Source organism: Phoenix dactylifera, chromosome 9 (genome assembly GCF_051530095.1).
Source record: "Phoenix dactylifera cultivar Ajwa chromosome 9, Ajwa_hap1_PhDact_Kaust_v1.1, whole genome shotgun sequence".
Lineage (NCBI taxonomy): Eukaryota > Viridiplantae > Streptophyta > Magnoliopsida > Arecales > Arecaceae > Phoenix > Phoenix dactylifera.
Window position 1 is genome coordinate 32670609 of NC_143198.1, and position 24027 is coordinate 32694635.

The 24027-nt window shown below is 38.2% G+C and overlaps 1 protein-coding gene and 1 pseudogene across 2 annotated transcripts; both read right to left on the minus strand.

The window, feature by feature from the left end:
* Positions 1-789: 789 nt before the first annotated feature.
* On the minus strand, positions 790-14839 carry LOC148702584 (FACT complex subunit SSRP1-like; annotated as a pseudogene). The gene is made up of 11 exons (XR_015969137.2): positions 14727-14839; positions 13525-13710; positions 12801-12906; positions 10738-10874; positions 9240-9323; positions 9064-9155; positions 8780-8883; positions 8267-8563; positions 4480-4679; positions 1646-2815; positions 790-927 (listed from the first exon to the last, which is right to left on the minus strand). The product of XR_015969137.2 is annotated as an FACT complex subunit SSRP1-like (transcript).
* A 1570-nt stretch (positions 14840-16409) lies between these two features.
* Positions 16410-23536, minus strand: LOC103720481 (mitochondrial outer membrane protein porin 1-like). Its single transcript, XM_008810198.6, has 6 exons — positions 22926-23536; positions 22757-22824; positions 17843-17953; positions 17421-17510; positions 17112-17320; positions 16410-16950 (listed from the first exon to the last, which is right to left on the minus strand). The coding sequence occupies exons 1-6, from the start codon at positions 22966-22968 to the stop codon at positions 16644-16646; spliced, it is 828 nt and encodes a 275-aa protein (XP_008808420.4). The 5' UTR covers positions 22969-23536; the 3' UTR covers positions 16410-16643.
* Positions 23537-24027: the final 491 nt, after the last annotated feature.

Below are 24027 nucleotides of genomic sequence, written 5' to 3' on the forward strand. Positions count from 1 at the left end.
CTCTATAATCTTCCTCGTATGTAGAGAACTTATGCTTGAACAGTTGTACTCCAATATTTAGTATACCATTCCTTACATCTGACTGAATGACAATAATGGATCATTAATTTTTCACATTCTTCGATCTTCATGCAGATCAAAATAATTGTGGTAGTTAGTGAATTTTAGCACATTAGAAGCTATTTAACAGCATTATATAGGGCAAGGTGCAACTGCAGATGGCTGTTGAATGCCCTTCTCATCTTCCACTTGACCTCAGCTTTCCAGACACATAAAACCCTGCGGAGAAGGCTGCAACAGCTACTGCAATGACCTCTTTATTCTTTTTGATTGTCTCCAATAATCCATCCATCAATCCATAATCCAGCCACCTTTCCACCCCCTCCTCAATTGTTTCTTTCCAAGCCAACCCTGTCTTCTTACATTTTTCAAACCTGTCATCGCTGGCCGCGCTGCTCATTGGCTGCTTCTTTCGAATAGGCTTATCTTGGATGAGGTGTTCCTCTTTCTTCTCATCTGTGAGCGGCCTCTCTTCATGAACAGGAGCTGCTGCTTTTATCTCCTCTCCATCTTTTGCCTTCACTTTTTGTATGGGTTCTTCCTCTTTTCTCGCACTACTCTTTGGCTGGTCTTTTTGTATTGGAGCTTCCTCTTTCTTGTCATCAGCCGCTGGCTTCGCTTCCTGGATGGGTTGAGGTGGGCTAGGCATCCGAGGGACGGGCATCGGTGATTCCTCCTTCTTTGGCATGAATAAAGAGAGACATCCGCTTTCAAATTTCCCGCTGATCTTATCAGTATGTGAATCTTTAGGAACCGCAAAAACCCGCTCCAAATGCATGAATTTGCCATCGCCAAGTGGCCTCCTGCCCTTTACGGTCAACTTCCCAGAGTTGTCGACCTGGACCCTGAACTCATCCTTACGGAAACCTTTATTTTAAGACAAAAGAAAAAGAAATACATGAAAAACGGATTAGATTTGGAATGATCAGCATGCCTTCCACGCGATGACTCTTCTTATGAGGCCGCTTGCAAATATTGGTATGCGATTTCTGAGAATGATCTATTGGGGTGAATAGCGGGTAAAATGGGCTATATGCCATGATTGCTGGGAGGTATAACGCATGGGAAAGATGTTGGGATGCACAGAGAAACCACCTAGAAATTGAAAATATCAGGTGTTCTGAAGTTTTGTCACTTCTCCCATGAATCTCCGGTGAGAACTACGAAAAAAAACTGATCCCAGCACTAATTAAGCACTGAAGTAAATGATGACTATTGCATCCAAACATCAAGGATTGTTTTTTTGGCCTCCTTTGTTGGAAGTTGAATGTAAATATGTAATGCAGAGTCGAATAATTGCAAAAATTATGGTGGTGGTAATAATGAAGAGAGTCTTGCACAGTTGGTACTTAATGCACTCTACTTAACAATCGAAAGTTATGGGTTTGAATTTTAGGCGATGCATCTCCTGGATTTAAATTTCAGAGTGATGTGTCCTCTAAGTATTGGTACCTAGATAATTGTACTGCAGGTAAATCTCTCTCTCTCTCTCTCACGTGCGCACGCCGCCTGCACACCCGGACGGACGGACGGCAGGAGCTCACAAAATTATCTATCATAGCTTGATAAAAGTTTTATCTTATACCTGGAAGGTAAATGCGTAGCACATTATTCTTGGCATCTTGCGTCCATTCGATGGATGGCTGGAAATCAGTGTAGATGTGAGCCATTTTGGAGAGAGCAAAATACTGTGTTGATGCTGGTTTCGATCTGGATGGCATCAATATATACAACCCGTATCATAAGGTTGCATTAGCTAGTGGTTATTCCAACCTTTTCTTTTCGGTGTTCGGACTTCTCGTGCATGAAAGGTAAGGAAGAATTCTTTTCTTTTGCCAAGCAAAAAGAGAACTTTTGGGTTTGTCTGAGGTCTCAAACCCCCCTCTTAGGGAACCTTTGCTGTTCCCTTCCCCAAGCTAGGCCTAGACCGCAAAATAGGCCAGATTGCATGTGGATTACCCCGCTGGAGGTACATCCATGCCGTCCAGCGATGCTTAAAACTAGAGCTGTGTAAAAAACCCACTGGACAGCAAACTTGATCTGAACCTATCATTTCGGTTTCAAAATTTTTCAAATTGAAAGAATAAATTCAGTTTCGGTTTGAATTTGTAGGCAATAATCAACTCAAACCCCAACCCGACCTAACCTATATACTCTTTTCAATGGTTCAACCCTAACAATAACCTTTTTTCGCCATTACACTTCCACCTATTCATCCATTGTTTCTCTGATTGGAGTGAACCCTACCCATTTGCCATTTGCTCCTTCTTCTCCAACTGATGCTAAGGCTTGCTAAATTTTTATTGGCATCCTTGTGCCCTCCGTCCTCCAGTTGACCCTCAGAGACAATCTTACTAAAGCAAACTCTAAACTCATTTTTCGCTCTTTGCCACTTCTCTTACTAGAGACGAGGCTCATCAAATTCTTATCGGCATCCTCGCTCCTTGCCTCCATCCTCTTCTAACCCCTCATAGGAGTCCTCATCAGAGCAAAACTTGAAACCTTTAGAGCGAAACTTGAAACCCTTCTACGGCTTTTGCCCTATTCTCTCAATGAGCCAAATCATGCAATCATGTATGCTTAATAAATATAAGGGGAAAAAAAGTAGAAACACATGGTGTGTGTGGTTGGCACATGTACATACACATAATACTCGAGAGAGAGACCTGGGATGCCTTCAAATCTAGTCCATGTCATTCCGAGGATGAGTTGGTTCATTCAAGAATCCCGGCACCGTAAACCAATGCGCTAACTCCTTGGAATACATGTAGGTAAAAGCAGGTTGAGCATAACAGGATTAATTGGCAGGAAATGCAGTAAAACGAACAAACAAAAGAATGAGCAGAACACCATATCATGACGTCAATTCAATGAATTATATGCTGTATTTGATTTATATCTAGGGCCATAATATGTTCCGTAGCAATAAGATCACCATGCTGTATTGTAAATAAAATAACAGTGAAACAGTACGCTGCTATTCTTCTATGTGAAGCACTTAACAGAAAAGATCAATTTGTGGAAATACTGTGAATAAAATACTCTGCCATTTGGAGGCTTTTTTATTTTTTGAAAATGAAAGAACCTCTTGTTTTCAGCTAGAAAGTAAAATTTTGCAATAGTACCGAAATCACTATTGCATGCTTCAACAATACATTATACTGATGTCCTTCAATAATTTCAGTTATTGCACGAACTTAAGAACAAAGTAGGATGATCTGCTTAACCTGTCAATGCAATGAATAACTAAATTCTGTAGGTAATTAAAAACTTTTTGTAAACATCATGGAAAGTTAATACATTGGGAGAATTTTAGCAGACAAGCTCGATCATACCAAAAATTTGGGAGAGAACTAGATTACTATTTGCAAAAGACCAAAACAAACTTATATTTCAGATTGTTGCAAGTTGCAACACAATTTTCCTTGTAAAATCCTTTGTCCTGTAACTTGTCTATACCATCTTCCTATGGCAACCTTCAATACCTCCAACTTCTGAAATTACATAAAACAAAGTACTAAAAGGAAAACCTAAAGGAGTAAGGTGCTGATACACAACTACCTCATTTCTGCCTTACGAGATATTGGATTGAGTGTAGAATGAAAAGTGTCAGAACATAACTAGCAATTCTCCTACATTTACAAGTTACATCCAATTCATTATTCTCTTCCTGAGATCTGGATGCTACCTCCTATTTTTCTTTTCCTTTGCACCACTATCTTCCTTTCCTGAAGGTAGTACACATGCACTGACTGGTAGCACCTAGTCTTCTCTCACGTGATTTTCTTGGGCTTCCAACAGACACAGAAGATCCTCTAGAGGATATGATCTGATGCTGTTAAAGTTAGCTCGACTTTTGTTGCTAGCTCAACATCTTCCTTCATTGTTAAAAAGAGGAACTGAAAAATTTCCATGGATTATCTCTATGAAAACTAAAATTTGAACAGGTACGGATAGAGGATTTCTGTAAATTATTTATGGAAATATTTTATTCTACTATTTATATTAAAATTACTTAGAATTTCTAACAAAACAGTAAGTTCCTATTAAGGAAAAAATACAGACATCTCAAGGGTATGATCTCTCTGCAGTTTCGTAAATTAGTTAAAGTGTTCCATGCTGAGTCCAGAAGGGCATCTGAACATATCTGAAATACCTAAAAACAATTTATTGGATGTTACTGGGGCCTCAAGACAGGTCCTCACTATTTTCATGACCATGAACAACAGATTTCATCCCAACTATTTCATTAATATTATTTGCTTTAGGATTATTTAAAGCTCAAATATCAAATTTCAGATTCAAGCCAGAGAATAATCCAAACCATAGCATATAATTCTGAAGAGAACTGCATGAATACAGAGATAGTAGCAATGTATTTTGGCAAAAAACTGTTAGGGTATGTCAGGACCGTATCACCTGTACATTTAGCAGGCAATGAAATTTCTTCTTGCACTTTATCAAATTGAAATTTACATTTCCAAGTTTGAAGCATTGCAAAAGAAGCCTTTTTATCTTTATCTTTCCCACTAGAGCTGATCTGATTCCAACAGTAAATTCACTTTCTCTTCCTCCAAACCAACCAACAGGCCCAGCATCGATACCTCAATCAAACATCTCTATCAAAATTAAACAACAACTCATATTAGACTCCATGACAGAGTTCCTACATAGCAGAAAATACCTATCAGTTAGAATGAAATTAGGATTTTCTTTAGAAAAACTTTGGATCTTTTCTTTTTGATGGCCTATGATGCTGTGGACTTTGTCTATCTCAAAGCCTTTTATGTGACATCAGTGTTGTACTCATTACTCCACTTAAGAGTAATAAGCAGAGTGATATTCAAACTAGTAGCATTTGGGTTTACACAATAGTGAAAAGCACATTAAGATCTCTTAGCACTTCATTCAAAAATTTTATCTCATTTACTACCAACTAATTATTTCCAATCTATAAAGAAACTAATAAACCAATTTGCGAAGATCCACAGCACTAAATGCTTTCAATATATGTCAATCTGTTGCAACTTTGAAGACGGCATTCAAGATGATGTATGAATTGAAGTATTACCTGCGTAAATAAACAGTTTAGTCATTCATATATTTTACTAGAGGATCATAACATATTGTAATTGCATATTTTGATTTATTATCTTCTATAGCAAGTTATTGCAAACCTGCAGCGCTTCCAACTTGCTCTTCGAGCTTAAACCACATATAATACTGGAACACTAACACCATTTTGCTTCTCCAATCTCCAATTTAATGATAAGCTCCAAGATTTTTTTGTTGTGATGGCCCATGTTACTTCATGTTTAGTCAGTATTCATCAGCTTTAATTTTGGTGATGATTAGTCATTATTTTTAGGGACTAAAGACTGAGATGGCTTCCTAGGCTAAAGCAGCACCCTTTGCTCCCGTCTTAGGGCCCAAGTCCCACATATGCAGCTTGATTTCATAGGGGGTACCTAGGCATCCTAAGCCAAAAAAAACACCCATAGGCAGGCTAAACAGATTTTAGACTCCGGAGAGGTCAGGCAGTTAAAGGCAGATTTGAGTGGTTATAATCAGATCAGGCAGGTTAAACCCAATATAGGCGAGTGAGTCATAACATCTCACATGGTTACTTCTCCATGCTGTTCCCTAAGCCCCAACAAGCAAGAAGAGAGAGGAAGAGGCAGGAAGCAGAGAGAGGTGTTCTGTCCATAGCCAGCATGCAGGTTTGGCCATGCATATGCATGTACATATGTTCATATATAGATACAGCTTCTTCCTCCCCTTCTCTTCCTCCCTTGTCTGAACTTCCTCAACCCCCCCCCCCCCACCCCCCAGGACCCCTTTCTGCGCATAGACAGATTGCAGGTGTGCCTATACATAGGCACATACATAAGTACTGAAGTACATATTATTAACTTCCTCTCACCCATCCCCCTCATGCTATTGGTTAACTTCCTCCTAATTCCTACCTTTACTCCTCTCCCTCTTCTCCCTTGCTGCTACCAGTCCACCCTTCGAAACACCACTAACACCAAAAATTATTTTTTTATTGAACTATTTAAAATTTTATACTAAATTTATCGATTTTCTAATTTGTGATTAACTTTTAGATGTTCTTAAAATATGACCCGCTCCACCTAATCAGCAGCTTACCACCTAGGTGCTTTGCAAAATTCCCTGGCTACTTGCATACAGCAAACACCTTTCAGAAAATTTGAGTTAAGAAGTGTAGAAATACAAATTCTCCTTGCAATGTATGTACAAAGTGTGTATGTACTATTTCCATATCTTGTATCTATTGTAGGGTTAGCAATTTATGATCCGACCCATCAACCTAATCTGCAAACGACCCGCTTTAAGCAGGTTTGAGTTTGACATAAACAGGTTTGGGTCATAAATGGGTCAACCTATCCTAAGGGTTCAGGTTTAAACTTCTGATCCATTTAACCCATTTTGACACATTTAATACTTGGGTCGGATTATGACCCGACCCGTTTAACCTGTTTAACTTATTTGAAACCTGCTTAACCTATTTCTGACATGTTTAACTGGATCCACTTAACATGTTTAACCTGTTTAAATCCATTTAACCTACTAAAAACATGTCTAACCTGTTTAACCTGACTTAACCTGTTTAATAAATAGGTTATGTAAGTCGGCTCAGATTACTTGTTTAATAAAGAGGTCGGATTCAGATTTAAAATTTTGACCAGTATAATAAAGAAGTTGGGTTTGGGTTGATGAATTTTTGATCCAACCCGTATCCAACCTGACCCGACCCAATTGCCACCCCTATATCTATGTTGTGAGTGAGGGATGTACTCTAAAGTAAGTACAGATATTAGGCTAGTTTCCCACTAGTGGATTACTAGATTAATACGGATTTGTACAACACTTGCTCTTAAACTTCCACATATAACTTGAAAAGTAGAATACACTGTCAAAATTGTATTTTAAATTTTGATATTTGTGCTAGGTTTTAGTGGAAACATATATAGTTAAGAAATTCATTAAAAGGTGACTAATGGACCACTTTCTTCTATAAATCAACGTGCCTCTTCAGTAGGCAATCCACAAACTACCAGACTGGGAAAGTGGGGAGATGCTAGGATGTCAAACTACAAAGAAATTACAAACATTTAGACAAAGCTAGAGGAAAATGTACAAATGCAAAAATCCACATGCAAAAGAATTGAAAATATTTAACTTTGAAAAGGCTAGATGAAACTATTTGATAAAACAAATTTAATGAAACTTAGACAACCCAACATACAACCCTAGTAGGTTTTTAACAAAACAAATTTGGCTTGCCAAATTAAACAACAAGAGTTAAAAAATGAACCAACATGGACTAGACTCCTAGCCATCCTAATTTTCCAACCTTTAGTTGTCAGACAAATATATAAAAGCAAAAGTAAATGAAAACCTGAATTTCTTTTACCCTGACTAAATCCAATATAGAAAGGAAAGGTGGGTAATCGCCCTTCTCACTTCAGGTTATCATTTTGGCAAGTAATGCAAGCAATAAAAGAAGAGAAATTACTCTGCACAAGGTGTGCATTGAATATCAATCTTATTTATTAGCAATAGCAAGGTATGCATAGACCATATCTTACCATGTTTTGGTAACGCTCTCTAGTTTTTAAAAATTATTTTCAAAGAGAGATGCAAAGCATCAGAATTAAACTCCCTGGAATGTAAAAAACACTAAACGTGAGGACCTATATGGACGTGTGTTTAGTCCCACATCGGTTATTCGCCGAGGGGATATTGGATACTTATATAGGACTAAGGAACCCAAATAATACCATTCGGCTAGCCATTTTGGATAAGATCTTGAGTTGTTATAAATAGTATCAGAGCAAACTCGGCCTATAACCTATGTGGACTAGGAGACACTGTAGCACGAGTTAGGAGACTAACCACGGGCCTATCATGGTGCATGTAATTAGATTTGACTGGAATTGAACTCTTAGCCTAACGAGGACGTCAGGGCTCAAACAGGGGGAGTATGTAAGGATCCATGCGGGCATGTGTTTAGTCCCACATCAGTTATTCGCCGAGAAGATCTTGGATACTTATACAGGACTAAGGAACCCAAATAATACCTTCCGGCTAACCATTTTGGGTGAGATCTTGGGTTGTTATATTAAATGCATTTCAAGTCATAGGTTGAATCACAGAGAGTGTTGAAAAACTAAAAGTTTACCTAATATGATGGTTCCAACTTATCCTTATATTTGGTGGACAATAGCTCCTCTCTTGTTGACAGAGTACTTTCAATTATGGCTTCTTTTTCAAACTTTACAACACAAGAAGACAATAAACCATTAAACAGCAGCAGGTAAAAAAAAAAAGAAAAAAAGAGGAGGGAAGCCAATCTGAGCCTAAAATGCACAAGAACAGAAGGATAACAGTGAACACCTGAAGAATTACGTTGATACAAGGTTAAACCTTTACAGATGAGTTGGTCAAGTGTAACCACGATGGTGTGAGGTTGACCGAACTGCACAAGAATAAACGAACAAGGAAATGTCAGATTTAGCAAGATGTGGAATGTTGTGGCGACCCATGTTAAAGCATAACAAGAAAGAGATATTTTATACAGAATTAGTTGTTAACCAGCCAGCTGTTGCCAAAACAAAGGTAGAAACAACTAGTTGACTTCATTAAATTAAAAGATTTGACAATATTAGATGCTCTTATAATGCAAGAGCAAAACCTCTGGCAGTAGAAATAGTCGAACAACACTGCTGAATTTTAAAATCATTAGCCCGTCCTTGGAGCCGCATAAATGAAAGATGAAGCTCAACATTGTACCACCCCCTGCTAACACCAACACATTTTTTTAGCTGCCCAACTAAAAAAGAGTAAACAAAAAAGGCAGATGAATGACTGCAATGAAAAAAATTTGGAATCCCTCTGGCAAACACAGTGGGTACATATAAAGAAGAAAATAACAGCCTAAAGAAACAGTTGATCAATTAATCAGTATGTTCTCTGTACTTTGGTGTAAGAATTGCAATTCCTTCAAATGTGACAACAGCTTCATCATTAGATCCAACATCCGCCATAAACAAGATTTTGTCGAGCAGAACCTTAAAGAAACAACTTCACATTCAATGGCTAGTGCATCATTTGAATATTTAACAAATAACAGATATGCAACCAAGCCCACTAACCTGAGCGGGAGGATGATTTTCATTGCCAACATACTGAGTATTGGAGTTTGGTATGAGAAAACTTAAATTCATTAATGAATCTTTCTGGGATTAGAAAAATAAAGCAATCAGAATGAAGTAGCCCCTCTATTGGAAAACATTGCTAAAATGTTGTTACAACAACTCAAATGAAATAGAAATAATATTTTGAAAGCTAACCATGCCGTCCAAGTAAAAGAAAATTTGAAGGATTCAATTAGATCATAGCATAAAACATAGGGAAAATCATAAGATTCATCAAAATTGCTTCGAAATTTTGGAAACCCCTAAAGGAGATTTTTAGCCATATTATTTATATCCTAAAATTTCAATAAAATATTGTAATGTACTTCACATTGTACCTACAAGATTCATGTGGGAAAATCACCATAGCAACAATCTACGAATCATATTTGAGAACACTAAAATACTGGTGATGTAAATGATGTAACTACCATTAAAATGTATAGTTCAGTGACTGGACACAATTATAGCCACAAATTGTAGAAGAGAAATGAATAAGATATTAATGTCTTGCGGTGGTATCATGGTTATAGAAGGCAGCAGATTTCTATGTGATCTCCATGGCATGATAAAACCTTTTCCAACAAATTCCCTCAGCAAATGTTTGAAGACAGCATAAGCAACAGCAAAATCTCTTTACCTAAGTGATTCAGTTTGCAGATGATATGAGGACCCTGTTGCTCTGCGCTCAGTTTAAGGCAAACAGGAACACCATATCATGAGGAACCATAATGCAACACATGGATATATCTTTGCAGTTATAAAAGTGACATGAGAAGTCTGAGGATAGAGGAATCTACAATGGCGCACGCACTTCAAGCATCAAAACTCCAGATAAAAACTACTGCACAACAAGTTGAAGAAAACACAAACATAAAATGATTACATATATATAATGGAAAAAAACAACCATCTACTTGAGTTATTAGAAAAAATTGATTTTTATGTTCTCGAAGTTAGAACTTGATGAAACATGTTTTATTATTTTTAAAATGATTATACCAGAAAACATGTCTGCCAATCACTGCCAAGCAAAAACGTTCCAGGTTGCTCATTGGCCATCTAGGACTAATCCATGCACCAGGCCAATTATATGCGTAGCAGTACATAGCAGTTCTAATAGGAGAATCTAAATTCCACTCATTGAGTGACAAGATTATAGGTAGGGATTTTTTTTTCTTTTCAAGAAAAGCCGAAACCAATAATGGCATAATTCTTACATCTTGGCCGCCTCTTGTATTTTGCTCTTGGAAAGAGCATAACTACCTAGGGATACTAACTATAGGTCACCCTTTAAAAAATAATCACACATAGACAAGAGAAAACCTCAGAAAAATTACTGCATTAAGCGAGAAAGTAGCTCAACCAAGAACCAGACTCAAAAATACACGCAAGCAGAATATGATGTGCAACCAGATATTATGTTTTGAAAAAAAAAAAATCGTAGATAAACCACCGCATTAGCCCCCGTGGTGTCATCCACATGGAACTCCATATAAACATCAGTTTTCTCTTGCAGCTGAGTTTGTGCAACATCTGCTAAAGATACTTCAAATGCTTGCTTAGAATCAACCAGAAAGGTAAGCATGTTTCCTGCAATCCATCGGAACCACTAAGTGCTCGAGGTGATTTAACTTGACCGGCACAAAGCAAAAAAGATAATAGCAAATAAAACAGATACAAGGACAGCATACATTCATGAACATGACTCATCTCATCAGTAAATAGTAGTTAGCAATGACTTGATGACTCTCCATTGTAAAATCAAAGCCAACTATCGCTTAAATGTATATAGATAAGAAATAAGAATTGAAACAATGCATGTTAGTTTCACAAAACAAAAGAAGGCCATAAAGATCAATGAATAATTAAATAGCATCTAGCGAACTGTGAAGAATAATAAATAAAATACACTGCGGAAACATTCTTAAAATTCAGCAAAGAGCATGTGAATGTAACAACAAGCAGAATGATTGCTCTAAGCTCAAACAAACAAGATTTATGAAAAATCACTAATTTGAATGAAAAAATTGATGCTGATGAAATGTCATAAGCTAGTTTTTGCAGTAACATTGGACAGCTTCAATAATTAAAGTCTCACCTCCGTACTTGTGTTAATGTTCCATGAACCACAGATAATTTTCAAGATGAAAATCACTATAATGTCTTTCTCAGCTCTAAAATTCTAAATAATGTTATATGAAATAAGCTTAAATACTGATATTGATATTGGATGTTACCTAAAAACAAAAAAAACATAATATCCAAAAAATATCAAGAATTTAAAAACGAAGCATGATGTGTCATATATTGACAAAAATGAAGAACAAAAAAACAGCATTCAATAGACATTTACAGATAAATTTCAATAAAAATTTACGAATCAATTTGCATAAGATGGCCGAGTGCAACTAATGGCAGGTAAGTCTAGAGCAAACTGAAAACAAGGGCATCTTTTCATGACTGACCAAAAACAATTAATTTGATTCTCAATGAGCAAAATCCAATGTGTTCTCCTCTAGTGATAAACTACTCCTTTTGACCTGCAACAACAGGTTTTCGAACAATATTCAAAATTTATGATCTTCCCACATCTTTTTCACAGGTTAACAACATGACTTTGTTGACCTGCATTAGGAGATAAATGGGGCTCCAAAGTGGATTGGTATTAAGAGACCCCACACTGACTCTTGAAGTTCCACAAAATCAAAACAAATCGAATGACACATAAAGACCAGACTGATAAGTGTGATATCCAAATTACCACCTGCCCATAGCAATGACTCAAGAATAAGCACAACAACAAAGCCATATCCATAAAATTAGAGGCTATGTTGCATTATACATATTTCCCTTCTTCCTGTCAATGCACAGCTCACTTACACTCCCACAGTGCATACCCCAACAATCCCTCCTCCCTAGGACAGAGAGAGATGATTGTTGTGTAGTAGAAGAAGAAAAAATATTTGAAAATCTTTCTATTAGGGATTTCCCCTTTTTTAGAATCTTTCAATAAATATTGTACTATCCAAAGTTTTAAATACCATGAGACGGGTCATTTCTGCTTTTTCATGGAATGGGATGCCCACATCCTGACACTTTGAATGGTGGATGTCCCGTCCCATCCCAATCCATTTTCCGACTCTAGGGACGATGCCCATATCGACACTCAGCATGGTGGGGAGCCCCACCATCTCATTGATATTTAAAACCTTGATCCATCTAATTTCTAGCAGGATATAACAAAAAATGAACAATACATTGCCTAGAAGCTTGTTGAACCACCAAACTTACTATTCTGAGCCTCAACAGAACTGGAATCAGGTTCTGAATACATGATAAATGCAATAAACAAACAGCAAGAAAAAGAAGATTAGAAAACTAGATACTGAAAGAAAAGATCGCAACAATGTTATTTGATCTCCTAGGGCTAGCTATTATAGAATAGTAACCGAGCCAGAAAGATTACACCACAATCCTTTCAAAAAGAAAACAAAATGTTAAAGTAAATGCACCAACCATTTATATCAATTTCTCCCAAGTTTTGGCCATTGACAGAAAGCTGTTTCTCTTCTGGTGTAATTCCAAAAGATTTCTGGGTGAAATTTGTCGAGTTACTGGCATCCTATATCACAAAAAAGACAAAGAAATCAATAATATCCAGATGTCAAATTGATCCCATAATCAGTAAACAGAGTGAATTAAGTTTTAAACACAATCCACAAAATTCTCAGGAAAAACCAAGAAATATGAAAAACAACGATATCTTTTTGTGGGAAAACAAAGAGACTCAACAACAAATCCATGTACTCCTATTTGTCCTGCCAATGCTCCTACTGACCTACTTAAAGCTTAAAAACTACAAACTTTTTAGCCTTTTGCTACCATGAGCAGGACCAGAACATCTAGACCATAATAACCGTAAAAATGCCACAAGTTTCAGTAAGTTTCCATTTATGGATCTGCTAATACTCAGGTCCTAGGTTATTAACTTAAATACAGAACTGGCAAGTATCGGTGAGTGGAGAGTTCCAACTACCTACCACCCAAAACCTAGAGGAACAAAGAGTAGCAGCAACAGCAGTAAAACATATGCAGCAGAACGTAAAGGACAAAGGCTTTTGTTCATGCTGATTTATTACAACTTATTTATTTATGCTTAAATATTTATGTATGCCATCTGTGGCGATACCATTTAATTTCTGTCGAAAACAGGCATAGAAATCAAGGTGTAGAGCATCACCTGTTCACGGAAGCCAATGAACTTATAAAACAGGCCATCTTTGGACCTAACCCCAAGCTAATATGTTCTAGGAACCTTCATCCAAGTCACACCAGCATCATCAGTTTTGTTAACTTCAACCACCTTTCCGCCTCCCAGCTTCTTCCATGCAATTCCACCTGGATGAACCCCGAACTGCCCTGGGTCCTGCAAGTATCTCATCACAGAACAAGAATAACAATGTAAAGTTTGATTCTTTGTAATGGAAAAGCAGTCAAAGAAAATTCTATAAATACATGATTGGTTTTCCTTCAAATGGACATCTCAAAAACATTAAGAGCATAAAGAGCACTAGCAAAAACTTTGAGACACGAACACTAGAAGATATGAAACTCTCGATCAGGAACCAAAAGAACAAAAAAAAGAAAAGCATCAATCACTTGAAGGGATCGTTAGAAAACATAGAATATTCAAAAAGATTGCATGCTCTGCAACGTCACCCTAACGCCAGACAGTATTAAGTTGACGAAACCCTCACAAGCCCTCCTAAGCCTTAAAGAATTCCCTAAAAATAGCAGCGCAAAACTCTAATACGGCATAAAAGACAGCCATAAAATCACAGAAGCAAGTACTATCCTTTTAAGAATCCAAATCAAGAAACATGAAAAAAAATCAAAAGAATGCGATCATAATCTCGTTTTCTTCGACTTCTCGAATCCAAGAAGACGGAAAGAGAATGAAAAGAAACCCTGAGAGGACTGCAAGATGACCGATCGCAAGAGGGGACGATAGAGACGAAGCGATGAAGAAGGATCCCGGAGGGGAACAGAGAGAGAAGAGAGCGAAAAAAAACAGAAGAATGCGATCATAATCTCGTTTTCTTCGACTTCTCGAATCCAAGAAGACGGAAAGAGAATGAAAAGAAACCCTGAGAGAGAGGACTACAAGATGACCGATCGCAAGAGGGGACGATAGAGACGAAGCGATGAAGAAGGATCCCGGAGGGGAACAGAGAGAGAAGAGAGCGAAAAAAAACAGAAGAATGCGATCATAATCTCGTTTTCTTCGACTCTGGAATCCAAGAAGACAAAAAGAGAATGAAAAGAAACCCTGAGAGAGAGGACTACAAGATGACCGATCGCAAGAGGGGACGATAGAGACGAAGCGATGAAGAGTGATCCGGGAGGGGAACAGCGAGAGAAGAGAGCGAGGAAAGGGTTTACGGTTCCGCCGCAGCCTCCGAGCAGGAAGCTGTTGAAGAGATGGCCGTCCGTCATCTCAATAAGAGCGTCGGGGTTGAGCAATAGAGTGGAGAGTGGAGAGTGGAGAGTGGAGATGGTGTCTCCCTTCGCCTCCCGCGCACACTCGATTCGCCCAACCCGCAACGACGGACATTGATCACGTTCGAAGGAGGGGTCGATGGGCCCCACCTGAGAAAATAGAAACAATTCGGGAACTTGAATCACGCAATTAATATATATATATATAAACGATGAGCTTAGATGCGGCTCATCAGTAAAATTTCACTAACTATGAAGGGAGTCATTTAAAATGAAAATTATTTAAAAAAATCAATAAAAATGGATTTTCTTGACCAAAACGTATGTGTCCGAAACGTTGAGGATACAGGCTGAAGGATGAACATACAACCCAAAAAATTCAAGAGCTGCCGACTTAAACATGAGATTTTTAGTGAAGCGGAGAATGGCTAGCTAGCAATTACCATCATAATAGATAGCACAACTAGAATACAAAAGTAGTAGAAAGAAAATTGCAAACTAATATCGAAGCTAAACAGTAGGACCCATTCCAATGGTTAATTGAAGCCACTTACGGTTTGTTTGGATATTTCTACCGAGTTAAACTGAAAATTCTGTAGAATTCACAAATTAGGATGCTACAGAGTTTATATTTTATAAAAAGAAAGAAAAAATCTGTAAGTTTTTTTTTCCCGTTTATGTAGTCCAAAAGCTAAAATCTGTATTGGGTTTGGACAGAATTTTTTAAAATACAGGACAGATGGGCTAATAGGCCCAATTTCTACAGAAGTTTCAACCCAATTCTATAGAAATATCCAAAAGAACCTTTATAAATATTAAGTTCTAAGTTTGGAAAGCAAATCAATAATCAACATTTCTATTTTATCTTAAGATATATTTTTTTACTTTTATTCATCTTTTAATTCTTAGTTCTTTGCTATCGCTCCCTTTTAATTTATCTTCAGTTTTTTAAAAAACTTTTTATGGTACTTAGTAGCAAAAATTCTTAAATATAAAACAGCAAAATCCATTATCATCTATTCTCGAGAACCTTAATTATTTGGCCACCTTGTACAAGCAATCCTTCAATCTCTCTGGGAGATATACCTCACCGAGTCTTAGTACATGGCAACTCGTTGAGACTGCTCAATGGATCTGGCCCACCCAATCGAGTTTAAGAGAAAGGAGCGAAACGACGTTGATTAGCTTGCTCCTTGGTAGATCAATCCATTGTAGCTTTAAGAGAGAGATTTGGCAAGTTTGATGGTGTGCTCGAAAAAGGCTGCCATTACTTGGTTAATTGGTAGAAAGAACAAGGTTAGTCTCACCCTAGCCTTTTGAATGCTTGATCTCCACTGATAAAAAAGGTTGATCTCCACTGATAAAAAAGGTTATGCGAGGTTCTTGTTAGCATTTGGTATATTATTTTTATTACATGCTATGCTTGATACTGCTAATTGCTACAAGGATACAAGCCACAAACAGATAGAAACTTTTTAAATCCAGGCAATAGGCATGCACAAAAAGCAAGCACAAACATCTACCAGCTAAGCTAGCAAACAAGCAACATGGTTACCAAGGGATGGCAGCCCAACGCTTCTCGTGCAATATCCTTTTTAAGCAAACAATGCAGGCACAAACCAACCATTAGCAAGAACACATTCACATTAACCTTTGCTCGGATCCAGTTTGAATCACTGGACAAGGAAAAAGAATGTACGAGATGAGAACCGAACTCATGTCATCGTGCATCATCGTGCAGTAAATTATTCTTACAGGACAGGTATCAAAACAAGTTTAAAGCCAACTCCATCATTTGAGCAACAAGTACCCAAAGAATCCCAAAACGACGCCATCATCACAGCATCCAAAAATTTATGATCAAGGCTTGAGCACCAAGGACAGACCAACCTTCGAGCTCTTCTCAATGGCCTTGGTATCAACTTCTCCAGAAATGGTGAAAAATGATTTGGGCCTCCACTCATGCTGGATGAGGGCACTGGCTTTCCCATAATTGTTGAAGCGTGCCTTCACCATTGTGAGGGGATCCAATGCCTGCTGCATCCCGAAAGTGAGGGTGTTCTCATTGCTCGAGAAGCTGTGGGTGATCTCTGCCCCAACAGCTGCGCTCGACAGCGGGCTCGCCAAGTGGTAGTAGGAAGCACTCAGGCTATCTCCCTTGTTGTTCCTGCATGTCTTTTTTAATCAGTATATGATGATAAATAACTTGACACATTTAGAGCTTGTACTTCCACTCTACACAGCATAAATATGCTCTGAAGGTCATCTCACTAGCATCAAAGAAATTTCTCTACATAAATGGCATTTCTTTCTTAAGATGTAGCTTACAAAGTCAGGGCAGCAATAAGATCTGCATTGGTCACACTCAATCCAGCATTGTATTTGGTAAAGTTCCCACTTGCAGTGTCAAATGATACATCAGCACCAACAGCACAACCTTTAGTGCCGAAAACACCAGAAAGGTTGACAATGGGATTGGCAGTCAATCCAATACTTGTGTTGACACCTGCATAATCATGCAAGTATTGAAGCTCAACCTGCAATCACAGCAAGAAGAACAAAAAACCATCACACCAAAAAAATCTTTCGACTGAACCAGTATTATCCTAAGTTGCCAAAATGTGAAAGTTTCTATACCTTTCCAGATCTCTGTTCTGGCACAACAAAGCTGAATATTGTCTTCAATCCAGGCGTCGCAAGTTCATCAACTGTAACAGTTGTTAACAGCTGGCAGAAAAAAAAAATAAGCACTTCCTCCAATCCGCAAAGCATCACACAGATCAAGCAAGTTGCTCACACATGATATCAAAGTACAATGTCTTATGTGGTTTTCAGTAAAGGAATGCGTGATCTGTTTCCAGTGATCGCTATTTTCCATTTTATTCAATCTGGTCATAATTTTTTTATTATGTGTATTTTTTTATGCATCTCGACATAATGGAAACAAACAACGTGCCATAGTGCAACATACATGTGCAAAACATAATAAGAAAGCATATTGCCTAAGAAGCAAACAAATTAGCCGCATAATTTCATGAAGATCAACAAATAAATCTTACATTTGATTCCGAGTTTGCTTTCACATCAACTGTGATATTCTTCTTCTTCAGCTGAGATTGAATCTCGCCAAAAATAAACTCATTTTTCTTAGTACCCGAAGCTGTAATTGCCTGCACTAAAATACATTATATGTGAAAACCATAGATAAACAAGCATCCTTTAATAAAGCAGAGAAAGGAAAACTAAACAACAATAGAAGTAGCCCAACAGAAGTGAAACAGACAATTATAAATGAACAAGTGTCAATAAAAAGCAGAGAGACCAAATCCAGTGGAACACCAATAGTGAGATTTTTTAAAAAAATAAAGAACTTGCTGGCATGAGAAAGTTGCTTTCCCAGATTAATTAACTATGAAAGTAAACACAGGTAGCCTTTTGAATATCAAAATTGGGTCGCAGATACCTTAATGTATAAAACTCAATGTGTTCATGGAATATAACATAGTTCAGAAAAAATGGCTCCAACATAAGATGGCCAAATAGTCAAAAATGCATGCAAACCTCACTAGAAAATATGTAGGATGAAATACTTAAATTTAGCAAGCCAAATGGTTGAAATCAGAGCAATTCTCCACATATATGGACATCAAAGCAAATTCCATATTTAAATAAAATTCAGAATTAAAAACATATATTAGATAACAAACATTTATTGTACATCACCTATGAGAAACTTTTTTTGAAATGGAATATCAATTAGCATTCCTGAGATCCAAGAAATGCCGAACAGCCCCGAACCGTCTGGTTCGGGGTGTACTGAGCCGCAGCGGTGGTGGACCGGAATGGTTCCAGCATTTAAAACAAGAAACCAATGAAGGAAGGGGAGGGAGGTAGAATGAAAGAGAGGAAAAAAGAGAGAGGAGGGGAGGGAGAGGGAGAGTGGCAGACAGCCGGTGGAGGCCATTAAAGGGTTGGGCTGACTTTATTTAAAATTTTCAAAATAAAAAAAGAGCCCCATCTGAAACCCCTATTTCGAACAAAACAAGGTTCTAAAGGGTGGACCCCCTGCTCCGCCCCCCTCCCCATTGTCCGCCACCCTCCATCTCTCTCTCCCCCCTCTCTCCCTCTTTTCCTCGAAATAGGGGTCCGAAGGGCAGGGGCAGCCCAATACATTTGGGGGCCTAAGGCGAATCCAATAAATGAGACCTCTTTTTTTAAAAATAATAAAATTTTTAATAAGTATAAAATACTTAAAAAAAATGATATGAAAATAGATAGCTATCAAGTACACTATTTCAACAAAGATACGTGAATCTAACAAAGATAGACAAGAAGCCTTTTTAATTTAATATAGTTCTTGAATGGGAGCACAGAAAAGTAATTACCCTAAAAGAAGGGCCATGAAACTGATTAAATAACTGAGATAATGCTTGACAATACTGTTTACCCTGTCAAGCAAGAGCAGAATAGGAAAAGGTCATCCCATGGCACTTCATGGCCAAGGTAAAGAAATGAATTTGTCCAGAAAGGAGCCTCCCTATAAGAGAAAGTAGGGGCATTATGGGAAATTCACTCCATCTAATTAATAAAAGTCCCATCCCACCATCTCCCCTTCAAGTGAGTACCCAAGCAGCAACTGCAACATCACAGCACAGCAGCCATTCAACCCCCTCCCTCCTTTTCTCTCTCTACCACCCAAGAGGGGAGAAGAAACCGAGAGGAGAAAATTAAAAGAATCTCCACCCTCCAAAAAGTCCATTTCCAATCCCCCTTTCTTCCTGATGGCCCAGCTGGGTCAGGAGTAATGTGAGGGAAGGAAAACCAAGACCAAAACCAAAAAAGAGAAGGGATGAAAGATAAGAGTCGCTTCAGGCGTGTATCAAGCCAACCAAATCCCTCCTCTCTCTCTCTCTCTCTCCACCCAAAACAAAACTATTGTCCCCAACTTCCCAAATTGCCCCTCTGCGGGCCAGGAAACTCTCCACCTCCCTTCCATCAAGGGGGAAGACTCGTAGCCAGCTCTTGTTCCCGTTTTATATGGGGCCTTTGCTTCCTTTTGGTCACGACGCAAGAAACTTCCCTCTCTCTCTCTCTCAATCTCTTTACTCCCCTCGCCTCCCGGAGGCCTTCCATTGGCCCGAGGCCTTAGGCGACCGCCTCGATCGCCTAAGGCTCAGGCCGGCTCTGTCGAAGGGCAGGGCCCTCCTTCACCCCTCCCTGGCCCTCCGGCAGCCTCCATCAGTTGTTTGCCACACTCCATCTCTCTCCCTCCCTGCCCTCCTCTCTCTCTATTCCTCTCTCCCATTCTTCCTCTCCCCAACCCTTTCTACTATGTCGGGCCGCGCTCCGTCGGCCTTCTCCCCCCCTTTCTCTCCCTCTCCCCCCTCCCTCCTCCTTTCTCACTCTCTTATCCTCTCTCATGTTCTCCCTCTCCCCATGCCGTCGGCCAACCGATACATGCCCCAGTACCAGCACAGCAATCCTTGCTGAGATCTGATTCTTTCCCTTGCTTTGGACGATTGTAATTGCAGGAACACATGCAAAACAAACTATGCAACAAAGACACGAGATATACAACTTTATAACATGGAATAAGTAGCTGAAATTAACATATATGAGTACCTAGAAACATCAAGATCATGCAAACCATTCCATTGTGTTTTTTCACATCAAAACCCAAAAAATAGTGAAAGGACATCATTGGTGACACCAGCTGCCGCCAACTGTAACTACATAATTAGTGGGCAGTCATGCAAATATAAGTCCTCTATTCTTAGATAAATAGTTACAGCCAGTCAATAGTACATGATCTCATGAAAATATAACAATGCAAAAAATATTTGATTCCATCACATATTACAAGAAGAAAGTGACATACCAATCAACACAAATGCACATTTTTCATACATCAGGAACATATCCAAAGCAACAAAACAGTTAGCATCCAACAAAGTGGTGAACTCATGCAGCAACCATAACGCAAGAAAACCATGACCAAAATGATACTGAATGTAACAAATGAACAAAAGATGCTTCACTACAATGACATAATACATTGAAACTCATGGTTTAAAATTGGCTACAAACTTGCAATGCTTCTTGTAGCATATTGCAGTATACCAGGAGTGCTATAAATTATGCCTCGGTGGCAGGAGACAATGGCGGAAGAATTTTGCCTCTAAGCCTCATGGCTAGCCCAAGGAACTAGAAGCTTATGCCTCTGAATGCTGCAATTTATGTCATGGCTAAGGATTCTGTTAAGATCAGTCAGTTCATGATAGCTTTTGATGGGATTGTAATAGTATTTCTTAATTGTCGGGGCTCTCTATAGCGGCCATGGATGTAGTATGGATCCCAGCTTTTTATAGCAGTCATGTATGTAATATGGATCCCAATACAGTGTTGTGAGACTAATTAGACTGACCCCATTTAAGTAAAGGTGGAAATTCATAGACACCCCCACCCCACCTCTTTCCTTTCCACTGTATCTTCTTTTTTCTCCGATCAATAGATCCATATCATCACAATCTTCCCTAAAAAATGTAATTGTGCGCATCCGAACCAAAGCATGAGATGCCCAACATCAGTATGCATAAGGCCAATTTTGTTCTTGTGAATCTATGTCTGTTATAACGAATATATCCTGTTATTAATATTAGTTCATAACATATCAGTAAGCAATGATTGAACATGAAATCATTTAACTAGTTTCTTTGTTCTAGTGCAAAAACTAAACGAATCATTCCGCAGATTTCCATGTGTTGGTATTCCCTACCACTATGAGACATATAGGAGACTGAAGGGATAAATCTTGATGATACTTCATCAATATTCGGTTATACAAAAATTCTCCAAGTCGAGAATTTGTTTGTCTGATTCTTCCCGATATCAACAAGACTTGGCTTAAGGGCTGCCCCAATACTTGGCATTTTAAAGATGTTTAATCGCTGATTTTTTGTAACTTAATGTGGTCTGGCTTATGTTTGGAAAATTAAATTTCTGTTCAAATATGGTAGTTATCATGATGACAAGTTACTCTTTAGAGATTGCAAGTGAGATGTCAAACATTATCATGCACTATATCATCAAATTGTGTATGGATGACATGAGAGTCGAATACAACTCCTAATCCATTTAACCATGTAAGCATTCATCTTCTTGAATTTCCAATAGAATTTTTGGTTTAATACCATTTAAATCCGTCCACAAATTTAGGTAAACCTCTCTCCTTCAAAACCTTTTGCAGCATATTTTAATCTAGTCACTAAAACAAACAGTGAACAAAGATCATAAATTGTTTGCACAGACCATCATCTTAACAGGAATCATGTTATCACTTAACTCAAAATATAAAGACATTAATGAACTCCAACCTACTGAAGGCATATATCGCAGATAGCTGAAACCACAAGTAAAAAAGCTAAGGACATTATTCATTTTCCCAGTTCCATCCACAAGTCTAACTCTTTTACTTCTACATCTCACACGATAACTCTATGTCTCCAGAGCATAGTATTGCTGTAAAATGCAAGATAAGGAAAAAAAAAGTAATTATAGTTATGTAAAAAGACCTATGTTTCTGTTTGCACTGTTCCAAAAGTTCATCAAATAGTATATTATCCTGCTATTGGCTATATTATCCTGCTATTTCGGCCAAGCAAAATCCAATCAGAAAACAATACTATTAGGTTGGAACCCAGTCTCTACTACAACACTTGAAAATCGAAGTCGATCAAATGGCAGGCCGAGTACATCCATCCATAAAGAAATTGAACAACAGTACAAACCTTTGCAGATTGAATAAATAAATAAAACAGAATAAACCGTAAAAGTATTTCAAAAATCTAATAAATAGTGCAGGAATTGGAATTTGCGCCGTGCAGAACGTAGCAAAAATCACTGCACGAATCCTAGCAGTGTAAAGTCCGAAAATCTAGCTCATCAAATTTAACAAAGAAAAAAAAATCACTCACAACTCCACTTGAGGTGTAGGTCGTGACGGTGAACTTCTGGTCCGTCAGGTAGTCCCTGTACAGAAGATCTAAAGGGAAAAAAAATAAAGAAAATTCCTCAAAACAATGATAAATCGAAACAATCATCAAATAAAAGCATAAAATTATTGGGAAAAAAAAAGAATAATACCTCTGGCCTTCTTGCCGATTTCGGAGTAGAGACCCGGACCCATCTCCAAAATGAAATGCAGTGAAAAAAATATATATATAAAGAAAAGAGATAGGAGAGAGGACGAGACGGCCTACCCTTTTTCTTGGCCAAGAGAAATGGAGAAGATTTATATAACAGAAGCGGCGTGGAATGGAAGAGGCCCAATAAAAAACCCTAATTCTCAAAGCAAAAAAAAAAAAACCCTAATTCTCGTGTTTGCATTCTCGTGCCTGAGATGCTTGCTTACTTGTAGAGAGATCCTAACCGTCGAAATCGTACGATCGTTCTGTTCGAACCGCTGAGATCGGTTTCTTCGGGCGTACACTTTCAATTTATCGTGAGCGATAGCATTGTATTAATAGGTCCGTCTCATCGTCTCGGGTGGGGCGTTCGCTGGTTAATAGATCATATTAGCCGTCTGATCGCTGGGTATCCGTCGCTGACCACCGTCCAATCCTTCCATGGAAACATTTGTGATTTTTTTTTGTGTACCAAAAAAAAACGAAGGCATCGAAATGCACTCCCCTTTGTCTGTGACGCGCAGTGGTCTATCCAGCGGTACCGAAAGCGATGAACGATGACAGCGTATCATCGAGAGCAGAGCGTATCATCTGCCTTTTATGCTCAAAAAGGAGAAGCGGGACGGGGGTCGTTGTATCACCTCCCTTCCGGGATCCACCATTGGATCACGCTTTAAGATCTGCATAGATAGCTGAATGAAAAGTTCAAATTGCTTTGAGATCTATGCATTATATGATCTAATAGGCACCATTGTGAGAAAATATCGACTATTTTTTTGCACGAAAAATACAACTCAAATGAGGATTATTGCTGAACAAAGCAAAACCATTTACCATGGGCACAGAGTGGACTCAACTCTTAGACGATCGAGACGGTCGCCTAAGACCCAAAATCCCAAATGCATTTATTATAGTGAGTTTTAAGATGAGTATCCAAATGCATTGAGGAGGCTTCCAAAACGTATTTCTTACCTAAAGAAATTTATTATTTCTTTTCCTATTTATGCATTGAGGCCTCCAAATACATTTCAGTTGGGATTTTTGATTTTGTGTCAGGCTCT

Excerpts from the sequence above, each read along its gene's own strand:
- LOC103720481 (XM_008810198.6), bottom strand. The coding sequence starts at position 22,968 with ATGGGTCCGGGTCTCTACTCCGAAATCGGCAAGAAGGCCAGAG. Across the intron at positions 17,954-22,756 it reads CCTACACCTCAAGTGGAGTT|GCAATTACAGCTTCGGGTAC; the intron begins GTGAGTGATTTT and ends ATTTTAGTGCAG. Across the intron at positions 17,321-17,420 it reads CAGAACAGAGATCTGGAAAG|GTTGAGCTTCAATACTTGCA; the intron begins GTATAGAAACTT and ends CTGTGATTGCAG.